Source organism: Mandrillus leucophaeus, unplaced genomic scaffold (assembly GCF_000951045.1).
Source record: "Mandrillus leucophaeus isolate KB7577 unplaced genomic scaffold, Mleu.le_1.0 Scaffold1292, whole genome shotgun sequence".
NCBI lineage: Eukaryota > Metazoa > Chordata > Mammalia > Primates > Cercopithecidae > Mandrillus > Mandrillus leucophaeus.
Genome location: NW_012101246.1, coordinates 523,442 through 540,532, shown reverse-complemented (window position 1 = coordinate 540,532; position 17,091 = coordinate 523,442). Strand labels below are relative to the sequence as shown.

General features: G+C 38.6%; 2 protein-coding genes across 2 annotated transcripts in view; both read right to left on the bottom strand.

The window, feature by feature from the left end:
* Nucleotides 1–1,966, bottom strand: part of LOC105533888 (myomegalin) — a gene marked incomplete at its 3' end in the record, with an annotated part of 35,059 nt that extends 33,093 nt beyond the window's left edge. The window contains exons 1-2 of the mRNA XM_011972475.1: nt 1,874–1,966; nt 488–720 (exon numbers count right to left, since the gene is read on the bottom strand). Of these exons, the coding sequence (XP_011827865.1) occupies nt 488–720; nt 1,874–1,966 (326 nt within the window). The remainder of the gene's footprint in view (nt 1–487; nt 721–1,873) is intronic.
* A 3,242-nt stretch (nt 1,967–5,208) lies between these two features.
* The window catches only part of PDE4DIP (phosphodiesterase 4D interacting protein), a 105,616-nt gene continuing 93,733 nt past the window's right edge, over nt 5,209–17,091 (bottom strand). The window contains exons 20-22 of the mRNA XM_011972474.1: nt 13,038–13,150; nt 7,206–7,348; nt 5,209–6,879 (exon numbers count right to left, since the gene is read on the bottom strand). Of these exons, the coding sequence (XP_011827864.1) occupies nt 6,683–6,879; nt 7,206–7,348; nt 13,038–13,150 (453 nt within the window). The 3' untranslated portion in view covers nt 5,209–6,682. The remainder of the gene's footprint in view (nt 6,880–7,205; nt 7,349–13,037; nt 13,151–17,091) is intronic.

The window sequence follows — 17,091 nt, the reverse complement described above, 5'->3', positions numbered from 1 at the left end:
TGCAGTGAGCCAAGATTTTGCCACTGCACTCCAGCCTGGGCGACACAGCGAGACTCTGCCTCAGAAAAAAAACAAAAAAAAATCCTCCTCCTTCCTGGACTGTTCTGGTTCTCTATACAGCAGTGAAACATAGTAGATAGCAGGGATTCCTTATATGTTTCAGTCAATTAAAAAGAGCAATACTGGTCATGTAACAAGGAGTTTTCCACCATGACTGTCATATGTATAACTGGCAGATACACAATAATAGTGGGCATTGTTATACTGAATTAAGACCAGGATTATTTGAATAATAGAAAGTGATTACCATTAGCCAATATTATTTACTTTTATCTAAATAATTTGTAGAAATATTAATGCATTTCTGCCTGGGATACGGACCAAGCAGCCCCTTGTCACACGGATGCCTTGGCTGCAGCAAGGCGAGGCCCTTGGCTGTGGTGCTTCACGACCCGCAAGGTCCCCTTCTCTGGGAAGAATGTCCTACCTGATGTGGGACACTGAGGAGAATCCTGCTTCCTCAATTTGAGCCTTTAGCTCCTTCAGTTCCTCCTCAGCTTTCCTCTTCTCTTCTAAGTGCTGGTGGATCTCAGCCCTCAGGTGGAGTATTTCTTCCTGAAGACACTTGTTACTGTCTCCTCCCATTGGGGAAGGAGGGGAAAAAGATGGGTTCGGGGTCTCCACAGTTGCCAGACTTTTCTCCAAAGCCACCTTGACAAGCTAAAAGAAAATCATGGTTTGAAGAAGTTAGGCCATTAAAGAGGACCCAAGAGAAACATGAGATTGCAAAGGCAGTTCTCAGTGCGAACAAAAAACAAACAAAAAAAGCAGATCTAAAATGAACTCCCTACCCAGAACCTCCTTAGTCAGGCAGAAGGGCTGGTTTGGGTGGGAAGGACACACCAAATGAGCAGGAGGAATGGAGGAGTGGAGCAGGAGGAGTGGAGAACAGGAGAATCCAGAGATGGTGAGGGAGAAAGGCACATAAGAAATTAAAACAAATGCAAACAAACAAGGTTGAAACAGGACTGGAGGGTGTGAACGTGGTGATTCTTCTCTTCCCGAGGAGACAGAGTGCTGCGAGTTTTCTCACAAGTCAGGAAGCTTCATCAGCTCTGCAACACTTGAGTGCTGGACGGCGGGAGATGACGGCTTAAGGTATCAGGGCGCAAAGCCTAAGGCCCTGCCTGTAACTCTGACTCCCTCAAGGACAGCTGAGAGGGAGGACTCGGGGCACTGGGGAAACAGTCAGCAGACATAGTCACAGAATTAGAATAAGGTGGAGCTACAGGGAAGACAACACCAACCATTTCATTGGCAGCAGAAGAATCACACTCTGCAGCTACTGGGAGGTACAGGTGGAGCCACCCTGCCAAGCAGCCGACCTCACTTTTTGGTTATTATCCCTGTGCTGATGCTGCCAGACAAACTCTCTCTACAAATCTCAGCATGTGGAAGAAACAGAGGCAGGAACAATTGCCCAGCACCTTTCTATTTCTTGAGGACACTCTTGAAGTTATTCATCAATGTTTTAATTAAAGCAGATCTTATGGCTTTTCCTCAAATGCAAATTTGTTAACTTTTAGACTTTGTCTTGTTCATTTTGGGCTTTATTCCATGCTCTTAAAAGTGTAGAAATCAAAATCTGAGTATGATAATCTACTTAGCATATGACTAATTCCTTTAGTATAAGGAGCTCCTGCCTGTTTGTCCAATATTAATCTAAATATGTCCCAATGTCACATTGGCTTCTTTTTCTTCTCAGTGGCAGCATCTGGAGCTTTTACTTAACTTCAGGTCAATTTTGACCTCAGTTTTTCCACCCCTCCCCACAGCTATTGCTGGGTCGTATTGTTTTGTTTTATCTCTATACATATTGTGACTTGTAATTGTCACTTATAAATTCATTCTGGATATACTGAATCATTCCCCAATTATCCAAGTCATCCAAATATTTGATGTGCATTTCCACAAATCATGTAGTGGCCCCCTGATTGGGGATGATTTGTAGAATTAATTATATGCTTTATATCTCCATTCAGGTCACCAATACATTGAACAGAGCAGGGCTGAGAACAGCTTACATGGATCAATGATTGACAGAGCTGCCGGGGTTGGCACAAAGCCACTGACTTTTGCTATTCCCCATAACAAAGTATGTTCAAATCTAGGTCACAGGTTTGTGGCAGGGTTGATTCACAGTATGCATGTGCAATGATGTTCAGTAGCATAGCAGTTGAGGTTGTGAAGACCTGTGCACCCAGGTCAAAGAAGAAACATCCTTAGACAAAGCCACTCAATTCCCAGGCACCCAATCTTACTTGGGCTTTCTGAGCCTGAGATTTGGCAGGCTCCCGGGAATGTCTGTCTCTAAGACTCTGCTGGCAGGCTTAATCATGCTGGTGGCCATCTCCATATGTGCCCTCCAGCATTTGTGACAAAATAAGGGAAGGGGGACCAAATAAAACCACTTCTGAAAGCTTATGATCCCATCCCTCATTTAAACTATGTGATGTTGCCATTCCATATAAACTCTTTCCAAGTAACTTAACTAAAATGCACTTTGCCATTAGTCTTAGTGCAGGCACAGCATTTTTCTTTTCTAGGCCTTAAGGGTTCCTTCTGCTTAAAAATAATGTCTAACTTTAATGAAGTTTACCGATTATTAAAGTGCCTTCTGGATATATGTTACCTTGTTCTATTGGTTTCAATATACCTATTTTCTTTAAAAAGGAAAAAATTATGAACCATGAATGTTAACACCAGAAAAACCTTAAGGTACATCTGATCTAATTTCCCACTTTAAAGTGAGAAAATCAAACATTGCCTAGGGATCTGATTTTTCCCCAGGTTAATTTGCATTTTCATATTTCCATCTCAAAGTGGACTTTCTTTGGCTAAGTTTTAAATGTAAATGCCTGAAAAGTAACTCACGATCTAGCCTTTTCATTAGTTTTGATCATGTATGAAAGCAAATATTTCTTTCCCCCAAATGAAACCCCAGGGCTTCCAGGATCTGTAATGGTAGTGTGAATCCATTAGGTCTATTTTTAATTATATCTCTCTTGGGTATTTTTTCACATTTCCTAACTCACTTGTGATATTGCTTCCATATAATTCAACTTTTTGTGCGCTGGGTTCCCATTTGCCCCACAAAGGCCTATGTGCAAATCTGATATCCTGTTTGAGTGACACTGTTTTGTTTTTACCCTATTGCTTCATATCTGTCACAATGTTAAGTCAGTGCTCAACATTAAGGCATTAAAAATGAGCTTTTCTCAAATGCTCAGCATCACTAATCATTAGGGAAATGCAAATTAAAACCATAATGAATATCATCTCACACCTGTTAGAGTGGCATTATCAGAAAGGTGAATGATGTGTTAGAGATAATGCAGAGAAAAGGGAACACACACATTGTGAATAGGTATGTAAATTAGCACAGCTGGTGTGGAAAACAGTATGGAGTTTCCTCAAAAACCTAAAAATAGAATCTACCCTATGATCCAGTAATCCCATTTCTGGGTATATATCCAAAGGAACTGAAATGAATATGTTAAAGGTGTATCTGCACTCTCATGTTCATTACAGCATTGTTCAAAATAGTCAAGATGTAGAACCAACCTAGGTCCATCAGTAGATAAATGGGTAAAGAAAATGTGGCAGATAATACACAACGGAATACTATTTAAACTTAAAATGTCAGGGGATAGGTCCTGTCATTTGTGACAACATGAATGAATCTGAAGGTCATTATGCTTAGTGAAATAAGCCAGGTACACAGAGACACATACCACATAAGCTCACCTATATGTGGGATCTAATAAAGTTGAACTCATAGAAGCAGAGAGTAGAATGGTGGTTATTAGAGGCTGGTGGAGTGGGGAGGGAGAGTAGAGGGAACTGTTGATCAAAAGTATCGACAAAAAGAGTAGGTCTTAAGATATATTGCATAGCAGGGTGACTATAGCCAATAAAATGTATATTTCAAAATAAGAGTAAATTTCCAATGTCTCACCATCAAAAATGATAAGTAGGCAAGTTGAGAAATACGTAATTAGCTTGGTTTAATCATTCCATATTGTTTGCGTGTATATATATGTGTGTGTGTATATATACATAAAATCATATCATACCCCATAAATGTATACAAGTACGATTTGTCAATCAAAAATAACTTTTTTAAAAATAGCTTTTTTCGAGTTTATCACACTTTGTCTACTAACGTCTGTTCTTTGTATTTGAATCTTGATTTTTTTTTTCTTTAAGAGGTGGGGGTCTCATTATGTTGCCCAGGCTGGCCCTGAACTCCTGGGCTCAAGAGATTCTCTTGCTTCAGCCTCCTGAGTAGCTGCAACTATAGATGCACACTACCTGGGCTTGAATCTTTATTCTTGATTAACTTTTTCTCCATTATAAAACTTCACATAAAAAATACAATGGTTGATTACTCTAGTTTCTTTCACAGCAATTTCATAGGTATTTATGATAGATCTTACATCTGCTTGAGAATAGAATTTCGTGGGAGATAAACTAGGGAAAATTACTATCATGGCCAGACTTGAGGCTTCCTGAGATGGCTGAGTCCAAAACATAAGGAGGAAGCAACTTGCATTGGCCAAAAGGTGATTCTCACCTTGGAAGAAAGACAAGGTTGGATGTGTCTGTTAGGGAAAGTGTATGAATGCTTGGAGTAGGAAGGGAGCTTGGTGTCAAGCAAAAGTTTACCTTCCAAGGACTTAACAAGGAGAAGCTCAAAATCTATGTTAAGGGACCACTTTCCTGGAAACAAACAAACAAATTTTGAGAATCTGGACACAAAACAGTTATGGCAAAGTAAGCTTTATTTAATTGGTAGCAGGAGAGTCACAACCTCAAACTCCAGAAAGATGAAGTAAATTTGCAATGATTTCACAACCCAAGATTCCTCCTACCCAAAGCTGAAGATGTATTTTCAAGGAAAGGCGATAGAAAGAAAAATGGTGCTTACCCAAGAGATTCTTCCATCCAGCAGGTACATACTTTGTCTATCATGAGTCAAGCCCTGATCCAAAGGCTTGTTAACTCATAATTACACTAAGCATGTCTCCTATGCCAAGTAATGTGGCAAATATTGTGAGGGAAATACAAATGCCCTAATGTAAAATGTTCATTTCAGGGTGGGCTGACCTTCTCAAAATGGGGTCTGGTCAGATTCTCCATTCTAGGCTACAGGAAAGAAGGCTGAAGAAGAAGCAACTTTACAACTCAATTTGCCTACAGTTGAGAATCAGAGCAAATGACTTGCAATACCAGGAGCACTTCAGACCATATCAATCAGAATCTGACTGTCTTCATATCTGTGTCTCCTGTTCATTTATTCTGAAGTTAATCCTGTCCCACAGTCATTATAACCATCAGTGACCAGCCAACCTCCCAATCTAGCTGTCTTAGAGTAGACATTTGTTCATTCCGCAGGTCCCTCTCTCTCACCCAAGATCCTCAATGAAATCAGAGAGTGAGGACAGAGGGATCTGTCTGGAGGGACAGAGATGTATATAATTAAAGACACAACCATCAGTAAGGAGGACTCAGGAGAAGCTGTTCAAGTAAAAGAAAAAGTGGAGCTCATGCAAGCACTCAAGGGAGCAGGGAAAGTTGGGTACAGCTATAGCAACAAGAAGGTTGATCCTACTACAAGAAGGTGATCCAACTACTATAAAGAAACTGTTGAGAACATGACATATCCCAGACAACTACTCATGTCCCCAAGTGCCAAATCCCAAAAGATTTGAGGATGCTCATTTGGGCTCTTCTTATTGGTTGATTCGATGTCTCCTCTTTCTCTTATGCAGAAGACATACAGGCAGACCCAGAAAGCCTCATTTCTTGTATAGTTTTCCTAAAAGCCCCAAGAAAGCTGTCACTGGAAAGTCCAGCTGCTTGTGTGGGACACCTACCAATGATTCACTTTCTCCTTAAGAATCATAGGCATAGTCCATCTAGGAGATGAGATTGCTAAATGGCACGGACAAAGTGGAGACATTATAGGAGTTCCAGTGAGTGCTTGTGGGATCACTATTGGTGACTTAATCTCTGAAGTCCAGATTATTCACTCTTGTAACATGCTAGTTACATCTGCACTGATGGTGGATGGAAACAATGTTTTGGCCTCAAGTTCTGAGGCTTGACAGGGGATTGCTGTTGAAGAACCATCTGCTGATCATTGAGTCACCATGACCTCAGTGGTTTGTCAGGTTGCATAAGGTTCTCTCTGTATAATGAGATTTCACTGAGAAAGATCCTTGCTTTGGAAGCATTCCAGTCTTCTTGGAGTTCCTTCCCAAGCAGGTCCTTCACCCTGCCACCTCCCCGAGCAGCCCTTTGATGACTCCCTGTCTTCTGTGTTGCTTTTCAGTTACAAAAAGCCCAAGGGGAATGTGTCCATTGTTTTTCAAGTAAAAATTCTTCTGAAGCTATAGCTACAGAGAATAAATAGAGGCAAAGGTGGGTAGGAAGGGGCAGGAAGCAGAAGAAAGAGATACAATACAAACCAAAGGGTGGATTGGAGAGGAAAATGGAGTGAAGACATGGGTTGGAAAGGCAGCCGGGAAGCTCAAGGAGAACAGGAAGATGACTGAGAAGTGGTTTATATAAAAAAAAAATCTTCTCACTCTAAGTCCACAAGGGCTGCAGGAGACCATCAGACCTCAGAAGGGCTGTGTGCCATCCACCCTGGAAGCTCCAGACCCTGACACTGACTTACTTGCTGGTGACTATGGTGTGTGGCCTCCTCCTCAATACTGTCAGTGAACTCAGTGCTTGCATCTTCCGTGTCATCCCCTGCAGCTGCACCTGGAAATAAGTCCAGAAAAGAAAAGTGATTCCCTTCACAGATGGCTTCCAGACAGCAGGTTAAAGTATACTCTTTTTGCCAGCTGCCTCTGATTTCTTCCTTTCTCCATATACTTGGGGAAGAAATTCTCCCTAGCCAGCAGGGCTGGCAAGAAAAATAGAACTTTTTGTATCACAGACACTTTCTTACTCATACTCAAGTCTGAGCCTCACAACATAAGCTGACTTTGCCTGCACAGACCCATTTCTAAGGAGCCGACTGTCAGATACATTGGTTAACCCACTCAAATGTCAAAAAAGCCTGAATTATTCCCCATTGCCTGGCAACATAAAAACTTTCTCTTCCACAACATGAATCCAACATGACTAACCCTTTCCCATCACTGAGTGCCTGGAGATTAGAGCTGCCCTGATTCTCTCAGAGGTATCTACTGTTGGGATCATTTGTGCGTAGGGTGACAATCTCTCTGAGGAACTTCCCTCTGGGGGTCCTGTGTCCTCGTAAGGTTCAGGTCTAGTCAAGATTCAAGACACCCAATGATTCAGTTGTTCCATAATTTCTTCTTCTAACCTCCGTTCCTCCTCACCTCTCTCAAACTCTTATTCTATGCAGACACCCTTTGCCTAAAGGGTTTCTTGCACTGCTTTATCTACATGCAATTTAACCCATCCTTTCATTCTCCAAAGATGGACACAGCAACTCTAGCGCCCAAACATCTACACCTTGCTCTAAGGTACAAGTAGCTGCAGTTTGTTGTATGGGCAAAGGTCTAAGGCAGCACTGACCAAGAGGACTTTCTGCAATGACAGCAATGTTCCGTGCCAGTGTTGCCCAGTACAGTGGACACAGTCATATATGGCTATTGAGCATTTGAAATGTGGGTAGTAGAGCCCACATTTCAAATAACTGAATTTTAAATTTTATTTAAATTAACTTATATTTAAATGACTACATGTGGCTAGTGGCTACCCTCCTGGACAGCACAAATCTAGGGTGTTTCTTCCTCCTTATATTGATTAAAATTAAGACTGTTCATATATTTTAAGACCAAGAGCTATGTTTTACATTACTGATTTTTCGGGAAGTGTAGAAATTTGTTATGGTTAATTTATCAAAGAAAATCTACTGTGACACTCATTGTGTCTTATAGAACCTCCCCAACTTAAAGAATCTTGAAATCTTGTTCTCATCATAGCCTCAGCAACCAACCAGTCACAACTCCACTTCTGACCACTGATTAACCTGGATCTCAAAGAGATTAGTTGGTGAGTCCAAGGTTACACAACTAGCCCTCACAAGAGCTGTGTCAATAAGTCAAGACTCTGGACTCTTAGAAGCCACTCACTTTTTCTTCTGGTGACAAATCAGATCTTTATCTTTGCTTCTTCCTCCAAGACCAAAGAACCTTCTGTTGAGTTCAGACATCCAGCATGAAAGGCTCTGCTTGAATCATGAGCATTCACTACCCAATGCAGGTAAGGTAAGTGGGGCAGTTCACATCTACATGTTTGCAATGGCCCAGGCTGATCTCATGGAAGTGCTAAGAGGTAGTAAGTTAGTAAGTATGCTGTGATAACAGCTTAGGTTTCCTCATCTACACCATGAACTTTGTGTTAACTTTGGATCAAAGAAGGGTCTTGTTCAGTGAAGCCCCTACCACCTCTACCACTCAGCATCTTTAGAGGTCTGTGGCAGACAGTGTACAAGAGGAATTTCCAATACTTACTCATTCAAACCAACCCCAGAAACCATCTCACTCAGGATGCTAGCTGAGTAGAGGGGTATGGACACATTCCCTAATCTTTTGCTGCTTTAAAAACTTACTGAACCCAGGATTTACCTAGGACACCCATATCATGTTATGCTTACTTTAGAAAATCTTTCCCTGTACAACAGTAGCAATCACAATCTTTTATGTTTTTCCAGTAAAGGAAATGAATTGTCTCACTCAGTGACAGAAAACAGACTGTTCACATTGTTTTTCTTTTGAACACAGGGCTGGAGAAGGATCCTGTAGTTGAAGAAAGCTCAGCTCTGTGAGGTCAGGATCCTCATCCCCTACCATTGTTGCTGGGTTGTGTAGTCAAGCTGGGCCCACATCCCAGGACCATTCCTGCCAGGTTCCAGAAGCGAGAATTGAAAAGGGTGACTGTCACTGGTCTTGATGGTTTTTATCTGACACTTTCTGCCCTCCCCTTATCTTGGCAGCCTTTCTGGTGCCACGTCTGCATTCTAGGATAATGCTCCATCTCATTTCACTTAACAGCAGGATGCTATGGTTCTGGCTTCATAAGGAATTAGATGGAGACAAACAAATGCTCGTCTCATCTCAACACTCTACTACACAGGGGTTTTGTTTCTTCCCTTCTTTCTCTTCTTTAAGCTAGCTCGCAGTCTTCTTCCATTATGGCAACTTTAAGGGTTGCTCAGCCTTTTAACAATTTGAATTAAAATGCTGAAATTTTTCTCCCATGTTTGAGGGGTAAAGCTAAAAAATTTATAGAAAATATGGGAATAAAAGAGTAAGTTATCTCATACAAGGTCCCATGTATAAGTTTACATTAGACATCTTTTATCATTTTCCATTTTTAAAATTAATGATAGAACTTCTCTTTTGTGAGTGATACCCTTTTCTAAACTTTTACAGCACAACAAAACACTGTCTTCAGAACTAACTTGGAATACTTTGAATTTCTAATTTAAAGGTACCTATGCTTTTATATTGATGACTCTTCTGTTTATTTTTTGATAAAATATAAAATAGTCTGCCACCTTTAGATTCTCTGGAAGCTAAGAATCGCTTCATTTAACTTGCTTCTTCGAGATTAAGCTTTACATGTTAGACTGGCAATTTTATCAAAAACTTTTATTTGAGGCTTCAATAAAAGTTCTCAACTTATGGTTCTTGGAAGTTTCTAGGCTTTGAACAACACAAAATGGAGGTGATACCAAGATGTCCCTTATTTAGATTTAGAAAATTATTTTCTATCAGCTATCTAATTCCATAAAGTACACAAAAATAAACCTCTAAAACATAAGACCATAAAATCCTTGGGAGAAAATGTAAGCATTATGCAAATATAAGGTATTCTTATCACTGAGGCAAAAATTCATACTACTGTAGAACTTTTTAAATTGAGTATGGTATAATAATAACATGAACTATGGAGATAGACTGTCTAGATTTGAATTGTGCTTTTTTTCGTTAGTTATGTCACTTTAGGCAAGTCATAACCTTTCCATAACTAAGTTTCTTCATTTAATAATTAGGGTTAAGAGCATTATCCGCTCCATACTGTCGTGAACTTTAAAGGGTTTGCTGATTTTGAAGTGCTTAGAACAGTGCTTGGTACACAGTGTGTACTCAATAAATATCATCCTTAAACAATATTATTATTATTGTTATTGTAAGTAAACTGAAGTGGTCCATGGGCTTATAAGTTGAAGACTCAGAAAGTTGAAGGCCATAGAACCTAAATATCATCAGCAGAAGGAAGTTTTATACTTGATGTTATTATCTGAAAGATCTTGATGGATTCCACCTGCACTTCTTCATTTTTGAATACTTGTTTCCCCAGCAGGAGGCTTGAAATGACACTCTTTGCTCTCTGCCTCACAGGACATTGAAAACCTAAGGAGTTGTCAGTAAAGTAGGTTGAACTCTTTGGAACAGGCGCCTTACAAAAAGGATTAATCATCATTAAACGATAACTGTCTTAAAACTCCAACATGCATAAATAAGCCTTAGGGGAAACTTCATGACCTTTTATTGGTTTTGCTTTATTTTGCTTTACGGATGAGGTCTCATTATGTTGCCCAGGCTGGTATTGAACTGCTGGGCTCAAGGGATCCTCCCACCTCAGCCTCCGAGTAACTGTGACTACAGGTGCATGCCACCACACCTGGTTCATGACATGTTAATTCTTTAGTAATGAGTCCAAACTGGGTGGAGTCAAGACCATTTCCCCTAAATTCTACTTTGTAGTCATTATTATCTTCCTTTAAGCCATTAATATGGGATCAACAGAAAAAGAGTGTTTTTCCATAGTTACTTAGAACATGGCAATGTTCTAAGATCATATTTTATTAATTTTAAAAGGTGATCTGAAGAACTAAAACTTTAAGCATGAATAAGTTGGCAGTGCCAAGTGTTCTTTCCTTTGGTACTGGGCCCTTGTGTCCAATACTCTCAGCCCCATCTCACTTTCACTCCCAGGTACTCTGCCATGCGTTCATTACAAGAACGCTCACATTTTCATGTCATGAACCAACTACTGCTGACTTTAGTATTATGGTGCTGTATGAGAGAATCAAGGAAAAGAGGCCTCCTATCAAACTACAATTTCGCCTGCACACATTCCCTTCAGGATCATAAGAAAACTATTATGATTCCATATAGTCCTCCATAGTTTCTGCTAAGAAATAAAATTCTCTATCTAGACAGATTCTGATCATGGAACAGAAGTGGTAGAAAACTGCTGTCTTTATGGCGTATCTTTGTCTTTAAATTGCAACATCTCTTAGGTAGCCTTAGGGCTTTCCAGCGCATATGTTTCAGAAAGTAGCTGTTTTAAGTGACTTGAAAAGGTCAAATCATAATCTAAAACACTTTTGGGGGTATGAAATCCCACTAAAATTCTGGAAAGAGTTTCTACTTCTCCAAAAGGGTAATTATTCAATACAGCCACAGTTTTGTATACTTAGGCTAACCAAGGCACATGTAAATTAGGACTCCTGGGCAGACCAGGAGATACAACCACTGCACCTATTCTGTGATGCCATAATTCTGTAATGCAAGAAATTCTTCCTGCTCATGGTCTCTTTTTTTCTTCAAAGAACACGAGAAACAGGCTTTTCTAGGAATGTTTAGAGACAGCACTACCCACCACAGTTGGCTCCTCAAACCTCTGTCATGCTTTCTACTCTTCTCCTACAGCAAAGAAAGCAAGCAACGGTTTTTAAGGTAAAGTAGCCTGTGTCACATTTCTGGGGAAAGTGTAATACTGTTTCTTTAGTCTTACTTCTTCGAGAGGAGAAAAATTCGGGTTTCTTCTTCCTTCCTTTAGTTAAATAAAGACTCATTCTATGAGCCTTGCTTTAACTTGGAATTTAGTAAATAATCAATAGACTGATTGTCCTATACGGAAAACAAAAAAGATACAAGCTTTCCCTATCTCCTTTTTTTTTTTTTTTAATAAATACTTTAAGAATAAAACCAAATAATTTCTTCTGGCCTTTGATAATTTTATTGGATCAGTAACAATTTTTTTGTGTGTTTCAACTAAGATAGCTAAAATTCTAACACTTATATATAAAAATTACACTGCATTTTAGCACAAATGTTAACACAAATTAACAGCACAGTGCCATGAAGAAATGAAAAATATACAGCTTAATTTGCGGGGGAAATGGTCCTGGAAACAATGTAATGCCAAGTTTCTGATCATTTAATATATCACTCACCTCCTTCTTCATGTGATGTTATGAACCACTTTATTTATTTATTTGAGACGGAGTTTCACTCTTGTTGCCCAGGCTGGAGTGCAATGGCATGAGCTTGGCTCACTGCAACCTCCGCCTCCCAGGTTCAAGCGTGAAGTTATGAATCACTTTAATTCTTCTCAACAACCCACAAAATTTTAAGTGAAAACTAGTAAGACTTCATGGATGCAGACAGAAACTCATTATTTATAAAACATGCTGGTATAAACGCATGCCTCCAAAGGTTATAGATTGAGAGAGGTCAGTATCTTGGAGCTATGACTTTGATTATTGTAAAAAGAAGCACTACATATTCATGTTATATACTAAAAGTAAACCTACAAGGAAGTCAATTTGGTTTATTTACTTAAAACCCCTATTCTTCATATTATTTTAAATACAACATTTTCTGACATTGCTGAACTATTTTACTCTTCCAGTTTTAGTAAGAGGAAAACAGTATGATAAAGATTTTTACTTCTGGAATTTGACTTTAAACAACAAAAAGGGAGAGTAACACAAAAATAATCAGTATGTCCCTTTATAAGTTTAATTATTCTTATTTGAAACCTGGTAGAATTAGTACTGTCAGGACCACAGTTTTTGTGTTTTGTGTTTCCTTCCATTTCCCATTCTTTGTTGGAGGCAAATTACAATGCTATTTTTTATTTAGAGAATTCATCTTGGCCCAGATGAGAACAGGGAGAAGTTGAAGACTTACCTTCTGTTAACACTTAGATTACTTAAAAGCAGCAGGCTTGTTATTTGATCATAATAAAATGTTTTAACAAAGCTACTGGTACAGAGGGTGAGAAGGTGGCTTAAATCCACATTCTAAAACACATTATAACTGAAATCATTACCCTACAGAAATCACTCCAATATATTATCCTAGTGACTCATTTCTTCTGTTTATTACTGTATTGCCATACTCAAGTTCTATATTTCCAGCTATTTTTTTCTATGGTACAAATGGTTCCGCACTACCAAAGAGAAAAGAAAAGCTCACTGAGATTTAACCCTGAGAGAACTGAGAGAAAATACTCTGTATTTTCTCAGGTATCTCACAGGATATACCTGGAAAAGAAAACTAATTTCATTTGTTCTATCTCTAGTACAAACTTCTACAAGGTAAAATGGAAAATGGACTGTAAGTGTGTGGGTTACTAATATTTCTTCCTAACTTCACAGGAAGTTTGTCACCTTTCTTTGCAGGATACTGACTGTAAAGTCAGTAATACTCCATGAGGCCCTATTTGAAAAGGCCACTTGAGCTTTTCAGGGATGCCAAATGTCAAGATTTTGTAACTGTTTTATATAAAAAGATCCTGAAATGGGAAAACAAGTTTATCCTATCAATGGGAACTGGAGTTTTCTAATACTACCTCAAGAAAAGCAAAGGTATTATTGTTCTCTCTAAGGCTTACAGTCCAAAGGAAAGTGACTTTAGGTAGCTCAGTCAACCTTTATTTCTCAGTGAAAAGGACAATTTTCAATATAATGTGATCTGCTCCTCCTTTCCACAATCAGTAGACTCCAGATCCAACTGGAAGATCAACATAGAGAGAACTGAAATCAGTTTTCTTGAAGTTTTTGAAGCTGTGAGCCAAACATCTCATGACCCAGACACTGAATTAGGAGGATGAATGAGCATAAAAGTGACAGGTTTTTTATGTATATCTGCCACAGAGTTTACTTATGTATAAACTGTGTAAACAGAATATACTCAAGAACCCTCAAGGAAACTAATTCTTATGGTTAGGAACACATATGCTATACAGATTAAGATTTTCTGGATCCTTAATAGATCTCTTGCTATATATAATGTCATAGAAACATCTTTTAAAAATATAAATAAGGAAAACTGTATTTCCTCTAAGAAGCAAAGGTACTGAAACTGTTACTGCCGTCCGCAACTGAATGAAGAGAAGAGGGTGTGGAGAAGGTTGGGTGACAGGTAAGAGTGCACATGATCAAAGGAGAAGGCGGACCTACTAACATAGTCCAATAATGTCTTTTCGAAAAAGTTATAACTTGGCTATCTAAAAAGAGAACAGCAGATGAATGTTGATTTATACTAGGTGCTAACAGTCATCAAATTTTCAATACTATAAACTTTCAATGGCAAAGAGTTTAGGGACAATATCTGTCTAAGGACATTTAGTTCGCTCATTAAGTCAGTCCTCTTGGAGGTTCTTTTCAACTCTATTATTTCTAAAACCTACAGACTTCATCTACCCTGAACTCTTACAACCATTACTCTGCATTATTTGCTATTATTCAAAAAGGAAATGTGAGAAAAACAAAATCTATCACATGAATTTTTTTTCTCAATTTAAGTTCTATGCTTCCAATTAAGTATGGCCTAAGGAAAAATTTACTTCATTATTTTTATTTGAAGATTATTTTTACTCAAGCACAAGGTTCTATAAGCACACGATGCTTTATCTAAAATTACTGTCATGTTGAAAAATGACTGTCAAAGGTAGAATAATCCAGTATGAGAAAGAGTCTGTGCTCCTGAAGAGAAAATGGAATATTATATCATGCTAAATACTATTAAATGATGTGTCCAACCACAGCATGATCTATGTGTGGCTTATAAAATTTATCAGACTCATGCCCTCTAATCAGATGCCAAATTATCACCCAAAGTTGTTAGACCAGCAAGCTCTCTCCAGGTAACACTGTTTGCAAGCCTCATTCCAGCTATCTAGACCAGAAAAAGTTAGTACCATATTTTAGTCATATTTATGACATTAAGATCAGACTTTTAATTTATCCTGCTCTCAATCTACTCTTGCTGGAGGTTGAGAGAAGTAGAAGTGATTATTAACATAAACTGTAATCACTATGAGCCATTAGAAACCAAGAATCACCCAGAGCTGAATGTTAATAGCAGACTCAGAGAGCTTCCTTGGTCTATTAGTAAAATTAAGGAGAGATGTTCCCTAAATGCCTTGTTGTAGCAACATGACAAACTAGTCTTTGATGGGTTGGCATTTCTACAGCTCCATTACCTTCCTCTTTACTTCTGGAAAGTTACAAAACATTTTGGGCAAGAAAAGGTTTCTTAAAATTGGGAGACTAAGACAAGTGGATGGATCTGCCTACACTTCCTATCTCCTTCCTTAAATGACTCCTTTTTCCTCAAAAGCCATTGAAACTGAAATGGCAGATCCATTAAGAGTAAGGCTTACGGCTATCAATCTTTTGCAAATTACTTAATCAGAAGATTCCAGAGTGCTTCCCCAGTAGAACATTTTCTCCCTGTCCACTCTAGTTTGACTGATGCTCTACCTGTTACAGACACAGCTAAAGTTACAGAAACAGATGAAATTTACAATGTAATACAAGCCATGTCAACATGTGAAAGAAATAAATTGTCATGTAAAAAAAAAAAAAAAAAAAACAGAAGGAAAAAAAATTGTGCCCCACTTAGTTTAGAAAGGGTATCCAGTCACATTTATTGTGCTAGAAAGCCTCAATCGCTGTTCCCAAATTTCATATTTAAAGTAACTGAAACCTCAGCTTCTAACCTAGGAAACGTACAACCACAGGAAATAAAAACAAACTCATGGTGTTGAACCCACAAAGCTGCAAAGCAATCTTGGTTACTTTTCACACTCATGATTGTTAAGATATCAGAAATACAATCTCCAGTGCCCCTCTCCTTATACCTGTCATGTTGCCACAAGAAAGCATTGAGACAATGATTAAAACTATAAACACACATCTGTAACATTTCTTTCTAAACTATTCAAGCACTTCAAAGCCTGAAGCCTATTACTAATTTTTATATGGAGAAATGTATACATACTCAATAGTGAAAAATATAGGACCCTATCTAGTGCCACAAATGGAAGATGCAATACCCTCCTTTGGCTATAATGAGTTATTTGGTGAAACACTGAAAGTAAAGAGGGATACTACATTTGAAATTATCTTTGTAAACAGAGATCATTCTGACACTGGAAGACCACTCTAGAAGTCATGTTCTGACTAAACAGCATGACCTTGGTTTAAAGAAACCTAAAGGAATCAATAAAGAACAAATTTTAAATAGAATTTAATCTGTACCTAATCTAATTTCACTCGTGTACAACAGTCAACTCTGAGACAGTATTGGAGATAAAAGTTTACTATGATCACTTTCACAGCTTTTGCCTCTGTTCTTTAACTTGGCCTTCCCAATACTTGCAGTCTCCTATTACAAGACTACTCTCCTGGTTTTGATTACCTTCTGATAAGGATTATATCACTTTTACGAAGTCATTCTTACAGACTCTCAATCTCTTTCCCACTCTCTCATCTTAAAACTTATACTCTTTTGATTTAAAAAATGCTGTCACTCAAAGAGGAGTTGACTGAATGGCAAAAATAATACACACACATGCATTTATGATATGATATGGAGCATATGAAATGGATTGTGAAAGTGGGGGAAGAATAAACTTTATTGGCCTACAGAAGGGACGAGGGAATGAGAAGGGGCTAGAGATAAGAATGAATAAAAGTGGAAAAACTAAAGCAAAATGATTTAAAATGTGCAAATACACTTTGCAACCTCCACCATTCAATTTGGGGATTGATATGTATGTACAGTGAGATACATGTAGGCTAAAGTGAGTTTCACTTTGTAGTTGATGCTACTTGTACCAGTTCTATCATTAGTAAGTCACCGTTTAATTCTGCCAAAATCAGATAAGGATCTTTCTGGTTAGTGCAAACAAGGTTTTCCATCCTGGGCTGCAGTCTGACCCGCCAGTGCTCAG